General features: G+C 38.7%; 1 protein-coding gene across 1 annotated transcript in view; it reads right to left on the bottom strand.

Annotated features, from left to right (window-relative positions):
• Positions 1-11,596, bottom strand: part of HMCN1 (hemicentin 1) — a 214,230-nt gene that overhangs the window by 180,089 nt on the left and 22,545 nt on the right. Inside the window, exon 3 of the mRNA XM_009884504.1 lies at positions 2,031-2,101. Within this exon, the coding sequence (XP_009882806.1) occupies positions 2,031-2,101 (71 nt within the window). The remainder of the gene's footprint in view (positions 1-2,030; positions 2,102-11,596) is intronic.

Genomic DNA, 11,596 nt, shown 5'->3' with positions numbered 1-11,596 from the left:
AAACATTAGGAAGAAGTTTTTCACTTTGAGGGTGGTAAGGCACTGGAACAGGTTGCTCAGAGTTGTTGAGGCCCCATCCCTGGAGGTGTTCAAGGCCAGGCTGGATGGCACTTTGAGTAACTGGGTCTAGTGGGAGGTGTCCCTGCCTATGGCAGGGGGGTGGAACTCGATGATCTTCAAGGTCCCTTCCAACCTAAACCATTCTATGATTCTATGATTCACAGTCAATTACAGATAAAATATAGGCAAAACAGGATCAACTTATAAGGTGTCAGAGACATACTTCCTTTATCACTTTGTAAAGGAACAGGGCCTAGTTTCTTCAGTGAAATGCATAAAGACTAATTTTTACCTGAGATCAAATCCAGCCAAGAGCCTATTTCTAATGTCATGTACAGACCCTCTAATTGTTTTGTAACTAAACTAATTTTTTTGGAAAACAAGAATTAGGCTTATCCTGATGTCCAGGGAGGGCAAGTTTTGCAGTATTCCTGAAGAGCATATTTTGATCTAATATTTTTTATACATAAGACTCCTTAAAATAATTTATCTCCACCTTAATTTTAACTTTGTTCATTAATGAGAATATTTGCTTTAAACCCTTTTCAAAATGAACCTACCTTAAAATTTCCCCTATCTCCACAATATTTATTCTTGCATCTTTTAACTGTCGTTCCAGGAAACACACTAGTAACAAAAATGTAGGAAGTGTTCACGTTTCCTGGGAGAACTACTCCAAGATGTCCTATCAGTCCTGTTCTAATCACTTTTTTAATTTATATTTTGACCCTTCACAAATATAATGAGTGAATGCAAGTCAGTGAAAGTCTTAATTTAGCTGAATGAGCACATCTTGAAAGTGACTGCAAAATATGCAATCAGGATTAAATAAAGAAACCTTAAATTCATTAGACAAAAACTTTTAAACACCTTGCTTGCAAATGAAGAGTTTTAAATTCCCAAAAGCTTCATCTAAATCATATACCTTTTAGAAATAGCTGCAATTATTATCCAGTATAGCTATTTAGAAAACAAAAAAATAAAGACTGGAAGGATTTTTAAACTTTAAAGTTCCCTATGAAGGAGAAAAGCATAATGGCAGGTATTTTCTGCCTCCTTGAAAATTTACTCGTTTTCTCTGAATTTCAATCTTTCTGCCAACTTTTAAACTACTTATTCTTCCCAAACTAGCAATATTTGCTTTCAAACAATCTTTTATTACAGGGATTACACCATGTGCCAGTTTCTAAGGGAGAGTCTGTCTGGCACTACTGACTCCAGCAAGGTTCTCCACAGGTCAGAAGCATTTTGTTTCATTAGAAGATAAGACAATAGCATCATACTTTCTTTCAGTAAGGGTAAGTCCATTCCAATACTTCCTTGTCTTTCTATCACCCAATCCAGATGTCATTTGTGGTTCATTATCAACCAGGAAAAGTCCACCAAGAGAGAAATACTGGCATGCTAGTTCAAAAACCGTGGCTTGTCTCCTAACACAGCTACAGAAGCAATTCAAGAGGGTTTGCATAAGACAAGAGTACCCAAGTCAACCTGATGCCTTAGACTCAGTAGGTGCTAAGTAACACGTGACAGTGAAGGCAGTACATAAGTAATACTTGATGGGTCTTACAGTCCTTTTGTAGCTAGATTTGTTAATTAAAGCTAATGAAGGGTTTTCATAAGAATAAGTTTCAGAACACAGTAAAACAGTTCATAGAAGTGTCTGTGAACAAGTGGCAGGACTAATTAAAATGCAAAATAAATTTTAGCATTATGTAACTACTCTTTCTTGTGTTATTGAACTGAGTCCCCATAGGATGACATAAACTAAGACAAAGTAATAAATCATAATAATAAATTAAGATGACCAGAGAACAGGAAAACAACAGTTTGTGCAGGTAAAATGACAGAGATAGATTGCCCACACCCCGATGAAGCATTGTAGCAGAAACATCAACATGAAGGGAAAGATTAGAGGGAGGAAATAGGGCCTTTGCTAGAACGACACAGAGAATGAACAAGTTACTCACCTGAACATAAAGTTCCCTGAGTTCAAATTGAAATTTCTTGGGATCTGTGGTTATCGTCACTGGACCAATTTCTAGGAGGAAAAAAATTGGAAAGTATGAGGAAAACGAAGTTATCAAAAGACAATTTCAACTGGAGAACTGTTTCAGATTCATAAAAATCTGGTAGTAAAAAACAAAATATAAGCATTGAATAGAAAGGAATAATACACCCAGCACTGACATCTATGATTCCAAATCCAGTAACTGAATCAAACTAGTAATTCCAGTATTACCAAATTCTAGGCGTCTTAAAAGTTTATCATCACCTAAAGCATTCTGTGTTGTGTTTCTTTCACATTTACTTTTCACCAATCATTTATTGCTCTTGCTAATCAGAAGGGAATAAAAATCCCCAAATCAAATGTTGCTGCCCCAAAAAATAGTTTATTTTTCCTGAAATAGTTGTATAGGTAAACGTGAAGGAGAGGCTTCTCGGTGCTAGCCCAATGCCCGATCTCAGTGTATCTAGCAGCAGTTGCCAAAAAGAACTGAAGCAAAAACAACTTTATTTGTGGTGTTTGCTATGTCTTTGTACATTGAGAAACATCAGGGCATCGAATTGAAGTCATTTGGGATGTGTGAGTAATGGCAGCACACATTTGAGCATTTCCCAAACACACTAGCAATACCACAAGTCTCTCTCTGCCCCTTCAAGAATTGCCTTCCTAATTGATATCAAATGTGATTCTAACCAGCTGTTTTCCTACGGCTGTGATTTTCTGACAGTTTACCTTAATCTGTCTTGGCACTCACGCACTTCATTCTTTCCCTGTCCTGGGCAGGCAATCCTGCCCTGTCCTTGTGCCAGTAATGGCATTCATCTAGCTCAGCACGCTGGTTCAGGGTGCTAAGCCATAAATAAATAAATAAATAAATAAATAGACAGACACAAAAAGAAAAAGACTGAATAGATTTCTGATAGTTTAGTGCCCCAAACCACTCATAAAGAGATCAGCTGAGTACCAGCATACAAAATGGGGTACAATTATGCAGTCAGGGTGAAAGAAAAAGCATGAAACTACAGTGATGCCAATTTAATACAGCTGTAGCTTACATGGAAGTGCTGCCTCAGCAGACCATACGGTCTTTTCCAAGCTCTATAAAAGCTAATATGTACTTATCTTCCACCTAATCTAGGCATTTTTCTTTTTTAAACAGTCCAAAGTTTTATTTCACTGGAGTTTCAACAACAGCCATCACTATAAAATCACACAGGTGTTTGCTTGGAAGGGAGCTATTTATTGCTAAGTGTAGGTTTTAATTTGTTTGAAAGTCACTCAAGAGATCACACAAAACCTTTCCTAGAATATTAAACTCTTTTTTTTTTTTTCTTCTCTATGGTTTTGATTTGAGCCATTTATCTGTGAATGTTTACTAAGATGCTACACTATCATCAAAAGAGCCATTACAAGGACTCACCATTCCTCCACATACTTCATCCTGCCATGCTCCCACTCCTACCACTCCACCTGGTACTATCCTCCTTTGGGTATTCTTTAAAGCAAACACCTGTAATAAAGCTATCTCCAAATTGTTTTGCTTCAAATCTATCCCCTGCTAACCACTGTTGTAAAGCATGTAATAGAATGGGGTTTATACATATAGTAAAACCACTACCTCCATTATTACCCCGCCAGTTGAGGGATTACATTTTTCAATTCTAGAGCAGTAAATCCTTTTGAAAGGCTTTTTTTCCCTATAAAGATCTGAAAAGCAACATACTTCAGCTAAGCTAAAACAGCACATCCAGTTTAGATTGGATGAGAGTTTTGCCTTGTTTCTCCACAGGCAGTAAGGGCTCGCTCCAGCAGCGTGAGCGGATGCCAAGCCCAAGCCCTTGCCAGCATGCTGCAGAATCATGCCAAAGCTCTGGCTGCCCTCTGGTGTGAGCTCAGTAAAGAGCAGATCTTTGAAACGGCACCTAGATTAGAGGTTCGAAAGGGGGTATGGCCTACTCAGCATCAAGTAGAGAGTTATCTTTGTCAGGACAGAACTGAGAACTTCACAGGAGCTGTACAGAGGGCAGATCCCCCCAGCCAATTCTGCAACCAAGGCCAGAGTTCATCAACTTGCCCTGAGGTCAAGCAAGGCCCCAGGAAGGAGTGAATAGGATCATTCACATCCTCAGTAATAACGATCTCATCAAAGGGACAAACAGCAGTAACATAAATGACACTGACACTCCTAGTGTAAGACAGCAACCATGTCGCTCTCCATCAGCTCTTATCTGAGGGACGTCAGGAATATTTCCAATTGTAAGCAATGATGCTAGTACTTCATGTAAACCTACAGCTACAGCCAGTTTGCCAACACTAAACTAATCAATTACTGATACAGAAGGCATCTGGAATGGGAATAACCATCCAACTACGGGCTGGCATTGCTTCCCCCATCCATGCGATCCGATCTTCTCTCAGTTGTGTAAAGGTTATTCAGTACTCTTCACACATAGCTTTACAAGCCCATCATTCTAGGTCTAAATGGTGATACCGCTGATTCTCACCATCTTGCATCAAAACCCCAACACCTACTGTCTTTCACATGCTGTCATGCCACCAGCTTATGTGACCTGCTTGCCAAAAAAGCTGAAATAGCCTTCACCAAGTTTAGTTTCTTTCATCCTCATTCTGCTACCTCAAAGTGCAACCCAAGCAAGACTGTCGCATCAGTGTAGGTAAACACAGGCCTTGAAAGCATTCAAAATAGATAAAAGTGAGAAGACACTACCAGAAGTGCCTTAAGTTTACTTGCCAGCTAAGAACTATTTCCAAAAAGAACTTTGGGAAAGAATGGTAAGGTCTCTTACAAAGCACCACAGAAAGTTCTTAGACAAAGTTAAATTACTGATCTGGTAAGAACCTCAAAAACTGTGAAGTCTAAATCAAGCTGCAGTCATCAATCTGGACATGGCTCTGTAGAACGAATGCACTGAGGCAGGTCTGAGACACCAATGCCTGTGCAATGCTAAACTACAGCACTATTAAAGAATTATATAGGTCATGATGGAGAATTGTTCTTAGCACTTTAATGATGCTAACTGTGAAGCTTGAGTTCAGGCGGAGTTTCTGAAGGAACTTAAAGAGTTGAGCAGTTTTACAGTAGCACACTGTAAAAGTTCACCTTGCATAAGAGCTATCACCTAAACAATGCTGAAAAGCTTTGTGGCATTAAACTAAGGTAAGGCATCAAAAAACATACAGACAAGTTAACAGAAAACAGTACACATTGTAAAAAGACCAATGTGACCGTACTTAAAAGAGTTTTTGGTGTCTGAGAAAAGCAGAAGGCACAACTTTGTTCTTTTGTGCATCTTTAGTGGTACACATATAGCCAGTCAAGTCGGAGGTCTAATTGCATGTTTATCCACATCCAAAATTGCCTGAAGTCTTAATAGCTGGATGCAGAAGTCAAGCACACAAGTCAGACATTCCTCAAGTCAAACATAGTTACAAATGTATCATTCCAAATACAGAATATTTACTCAGAAACTAGATCCTGCAAACATGCCACATAAAGCAGAAGAAAAAACATTTTTTTTCTCCAACTTCATTAGTTCTTTAGGCAAAAATTGACACTTGAAATATTCCAACAGAGTATGTCCATTCTGATGCTGAAATGTGAAACGATTTTTAGGCATCAATATTGAAATATTTGGGACTAGTTTGTTATGGAGGTCTCCCCATTGCTCATTGTTCCAAAGCCATCTTCAGTCCTCTAGATGTGATTGTGCAAAAGGTGAAAAACCTGATATAGGCAAAGCAAGACAGCATGTCTTTCTTAGGCAGTAACTAAACTCTCTTGTCTCAAAAAGTTTTTCTAACTGACATGGTGATCCAAGACTTAATATTGCACACACACTTAAAACTGATAATGTAGGAAAGGAAACATATTTTAAAGGAATGGTTGCACATTACTGAACAAAGCCTGAACTTCCTAAACTGAAATCATAAAACTCAACATAACCACCACAGTGTTTGAGCTTGTACCTCAGCAATTACACAAACAGGACAACATAAAACTCAGCACGAGTCCATTTGATGGAGATTAAGAGTCTTGATACTTCCTTTCTGGGGCAAAACTGATAAAAAAAATCTCCTTTGTAAATAAGCATATAATTCCCTAGTAACCTGAGGAACTGGCCATTCTGAAAGGCTCCGATGTTTTTCCACGACTTTCTGCCACATCTCAAATGGCTGCATGTTTATATACAAGCTGAACAGCAAGCACATTGGGAAAACCACAAATTGCCCAATGACACACAATCACACATAATTACTGCTGAGGGTGACTGCAAATTTGGCACTCAATCCCAACCACGTAAGACATCTGCACCAAATATCTGGTTTGGACAGCTGGATGTTTTAGGAGATCTAGCAAAGGAATATGGAAGCCATTTGCCTAGCTCTCATCAACTCAGAACACTGAATTTGTTTGTTCTGGAAGAAAAAAAAAAAGCTCTAATTGATACTTGGTAACTGAAGGAATTTCAGCAGAGATACTAAGTCCTGTGGAGCACTCTCACCCACAGAATTTCTTCTTCTAATTCAGACCAAGGACATTTCCTTTATGCAAAACTATATGAAGGATTTAAAAAAACAAGACAAACCACCACCACCACCCCAAAAAAAAAAACCCCAAACCACACACCTTTGGATACTTCCAAAGAACAAACAAACTTCAGAACTAGTACACTACAAATGAAAAAAGAAAAAAGAAAAGAAACACACACAAAAAAAAACCCCAACCACATAACAGCAACAAAAACCTGATATGTTAATAACAAATGTAATTACAACAGCCTTTTACTACATTCCTGTTTCATTCCACACAACCATGTGTCATTCCAATTCTACTAGTTTAATGGTACAATGTCAGAGTTGTGCCGATTTTTACCATCTTTGCAATGGAGTGAAAGTCTAGCCCTCTGGCCTAGAACTGAACAAAGTACATTTAGTTATTTCTTCATTATGTTGTATACAGCTCAAGAAATAGATATTTTCCCCCACCTTATAACACAAAAAATACCTGAGTGGCAATTATCTCCTACATTCTTTTTTATTTATAAAGTGGACTGTCAAGTTTAGCACTAGGCATCTGGAAAAAAAAAGGATCTGTACTCATGCATGTTTTTTAAATGCATACCTTGAAAAACTAAATGTGTACTATGAAAACTTTGATATCCCCATGAAAATCATTTTCAGAGCAGCAGTACACATAAGATCACTACATCTTCATCAGGAAGTTGTATTTACAAAGCAATCACTGTTTTCACCATTCACTGTACATTAAGCATCATGATTCAAGTGAAATAGTATAAGAAATTAGAGGTCAAACTATGCAAATGAGTTATTTGTACCTTCAGGCTGTCAAAGTGTATTATTTTCACACAATTTTGGGATATTCTGATTTACTGGGATCACTGAAAATACATGTATGGCAAAGGGCTGGCCGGGGGTGGGGATGAAGAAGGAAAGATTTTCGATAATGCAAATGGGAATCAGGTAATCCAGTGGCACCCTAGCATACATTTCTAACATATGTCAAGACTTACCTCTTGAGACTGGTGCGGATAAAATAAAGATCACACACTGGGCATGGTTACATACATTCATTTCATGAGTAGTGCCAGATTAAGAAGTTCCCATATTGCCACTGCTTCCTAGCTATGGCAATTTTGACAGTTTTTAAGATCAGAAGCCTAATATAGGTTTCATATATACATACACACCCCTGCTTGCCCATATTTTATTTACACATATCATTTTTTTGTCTTCCAGTCTTGTTTCCTGTACACACTCTCAAGTATTTCTTCCACCACAAGTGAAGAGATGATAAAGGATTGGGAACGATCAGCTGGGACAGCTAAAATGCCTAAGCCAGGGTTGCTGCCAAATGAAATTGGTGTACAATTATTCTGCAGGAGCTGTTTACTACCAGTGCTGAGCATTGAGCTTTATCTGATTTAATATTCTCTTCTCAAGCTTCCTTCTCTATACCCAATTCATTGTAAAGCCCTGCTTATAATTCTTCCGAAGACTTTTAGGAGTACCTACCCACCAAGGATTAAGAAAACAAGAGTAGTGACAGTAGTAACCAGCCTCCAGCCAGCTGTCTGTCCTAAGGGCACATGAGCAGAAACCTTTAATTTCCTAACAGCAAATTAGGTCCTACACATCAATACTTCGCCCCACTACAGATGACTCAAGAGCTGCCATCAGAAATGTTTCACAGTGCTCTTGTCCTTTCCAGCACCAGAGTATGATGTCCCAGGTGCAACTAAATAAAAAATACTTTTAATTGCCATCTCAGATTACAGTGAAAATTTTTATTTCTCAAATAGACAACAAACATACATACACTGAATCAGAAGATTTTTTTATCATTATGTTTTAACCATTAGTGCAATTAAAATGCTGATCCACTTCTGATTGCAAATTTCTACAGTAGACTACTAAACCCAAGCAGCTGACTAAAAATATAAGCTAGATAGGTATTACTAACCACCACCTAGAAAACAAAAACAACAAAAAAAAAAAAAAACAAAAAAACCCCAAAAACTTAAAGCCTTTTGCTTCATGCTCTGAAGTGACAGACACCCTTCACTTGAAATAAAGATGATGGGAGCTCTGTGGATAAACACCTTGCTGAATTTTTCCAGAACAAGCAGTGTTGGAGATGATGCCTACAATCCCAAGTCCTCCAAGGCTAACACACACTCCACTGGAAAGACCCTCCCAACAGACTCAGGGAGCACTGGAGTAAGCCAAGATGCTTAGCACTAGAACGTGTAATAAGGTATTTAAAGCTTCTTCCCAAATTATATGCCCTCATGACTTGGTTGCTTTCAGCTTTCAGACTCTAACCTGGGTATAATTAAATTTTTTAAGAGCCCAAGAACTGCAGTGAGCAACTTTTACCAGATTCTTAACCAGACAGAAAAAAGCCAAACAAATACAGTGAGCTCACATGTTTCCTTAATGCAGTCATGCAGTCAGGGTTTTTTTTTAATAGTTTTTCAGCCTCATGACTTATGACTATTAACTTTAATATGCAAACTTCAGCTTAAGATGACAACAGACTGGAAGAAGTCAGACTGCACACAGTTTTTCTTTAGTTGGCTATTCAGATAAGAAACAGACAGATAGTTCATGCAAACTGCAAATCACTGTTAAGCAGCCTAACCTAGCGTTAGTGGAGCATTACTGAAGCTCCATCCACAGGGATGGTGATGGTCATCACCCTTGTGCATCAAATTCTTCACCAGACACCACTAGTCAAAGCCTGGATGAAACTCAGAGACCAAAGATTTAACAAATCTTTTTAACAAAGGCTTTACCGAAAACATGCCTTAGTAAGTGTCATACTTGTATTGTTATTTCCCATTGTTATAACATTTGTGAGGCTGTGTCTCTTCTTTTAAAAAGGAAAATAACGATAGTAAAAAAAAGGCATTATATATGTTCACATTTCTCGGTAAAGAAAAGCTAGCTTGGAGACCTACAGTGGATAAAATCTAATACTATAATTTTTTGTCTACTGCCACAAGCACTAAGTCTAGCTTATAGGCCTCAAGTGCAGTTGTCTAAAAGTTATTAACAACTAGCACACTGTTAACTCTACCTTCTAAGAACTATAGTCATAAACCACAGGACATGCAGAGTAACCTCTTCTACCCAGAGACCATTAAAATAAATCTAGCTAGAAATTCTGTCTTAAATGGGTGATGCACAAAACAGCATTAGAGCTTCTCAAGCCCCTTGCACGAGGGGTCCTACAACACACTCACCATTGAACCACTGATAGAAAAACCTACTTCCTCAGGCTGGAAATAAGAAAAAGAAAGATTGAATTAAATAAGTCTACAAGTTGATTATTGTTCCAAGGAAATAATCCACTTGAACATCCCCTCTAGTTCCATGGGTAGGCCAGAAGATTTTGTCTATTGCTGGTGCACAAATAAGATGCAAAGACACCGGAAAACTTGACTCCATGTGGTTAAAATTTTGAAGTAATGCCAGTGGATATTAAATGTCTCAAATGTAAAGACTGACACAAAGCAAGTTTTTTTTCCTTTCTGGGGATGAGCAAACATACAGAATCCTGGCATCTGCAGGCGACCCACCTTCCTCCTCTGTTCCCTTGGTTCTTTGAACAGCCCTGGAGGTCTGTTCTCATCAGGGGGGCCAGCAGCCATCATTTCTGAAATTACTTTGGCTGCCTCTAGCCAGCTCTCAATGGATGATTGCCCAAATTACAAAAAACACAGACACAGCCGGCAACTCAGCTGACAATCCCTAAGAGAGGCCAAAGGACTGAAAGAGCCATGGAGATTATGCGAGTCTCTTACAACTAGGTGGTCCCCTACATTCAAGCCTTGAGCCATCCCAGTGAACTAAGTATGTACAGAACACAAGAGCCCATGCTCTTATGCATCTCTTCTGTGCACAGAGGGTTTCGGTTTTATGCTTGTTAGTCCATAGTACCGACGTTCATACAGCTTCGTTTCTTTACTAACAAGACAAAGCACTAGCAGACACAAGAGGGCGGGGGGAAAAGCATTTGTTGATGCCATACAGCATGCAAGCTTTGACTAATTTGCTTCCCTCAGTCTACAGTAAAGAATAAACAGCTGATAAGGACTACAACCACAGCTTCCTTACTGTACAGCATGGGAGCAGCAATCAGTTACTGAAGCTGGCCCACGCTCTTAACTCACACTGAACATCTGAAAAGGTCATCAGATTACTTTCTGGTTTTGTTTATTTCCCCTTGTTAACAACAATCTGAACTGAGTAAAATTCAGTTCATAATGCTCTTTAAATTCTTTCTCCAGACTGAACTCCAGTTCAGTCCAGGTCTATTTCTGTCTCATCTCTTAGTCTGTGTATTTTGGCAATACTCCTTCAACACTTGTACCAGCACTGGATAAGGAATTTACACTAGAGAATAGGGCAGGAATGAATGCAACTACAAATTTTACAGTGCTGTTTTGTGATTAATAACCTCAACACACTGAAGTCAAATCAAATACTATTTGCAACTCAATTTTTAATTCAAAGTTTATACTTGGTATTACATTGCAAAATGAACTTATTTACTGCAACATCTAGCAAAGATTCATTTTGAGCTGCTGCCCGCACCACTGGCTGCACTGCTGCTTGCCGGGAATAGCTGAGCTCCACCATTGGGAGTCTCTTGGCACTGCAGATTACCACAAGCTCACCCATACGGATCCTTCTCTTTCTTCACTGAACTCTGGTTCCCACCATGTCTCCAAATGTATCTCACCACAGGACGGGTCCATAGGCCGACTGGCAAAAAAATCACAGCTTCTTTTATTTTTCCAGAATAGGTGAATCCAATTACAAAGTCTAATTAAAAGCTTCTGCTGCTTGGAAGATTATGTTCACAGATCACTTCCTTCAAAGAGACTTGGAAGACCCTTGGAGAGGGCTACCTTACTAAAGCCAAGTCAGCTTTTTGATCATGAGACATAATCAAAACTGAAAAAGCAACTGGCTCTTTCC

This window comes from Charadrius vociferus, unplaced genomic scaffold (assembly GCF_000708025.1).
Source record: "Charadrius vociferus isolate BGI_N301 unplaced genomic scaffold, ASM70802v2 scaffold220, whole genome shotgun sequence".
Classification (NCBI taxonomy): domain Eukaryota; kingdom Metazoa; phylum Chordata; class Aves; order Charadriiformes; family Charadriidae; genus Charadrius; species Charadrius vociferus.
The sequence above is the reverse complement of the archived record's forward strand: the minus strand, read 5'-3'. Positions and strand labels throughout refer to the sequence as shown.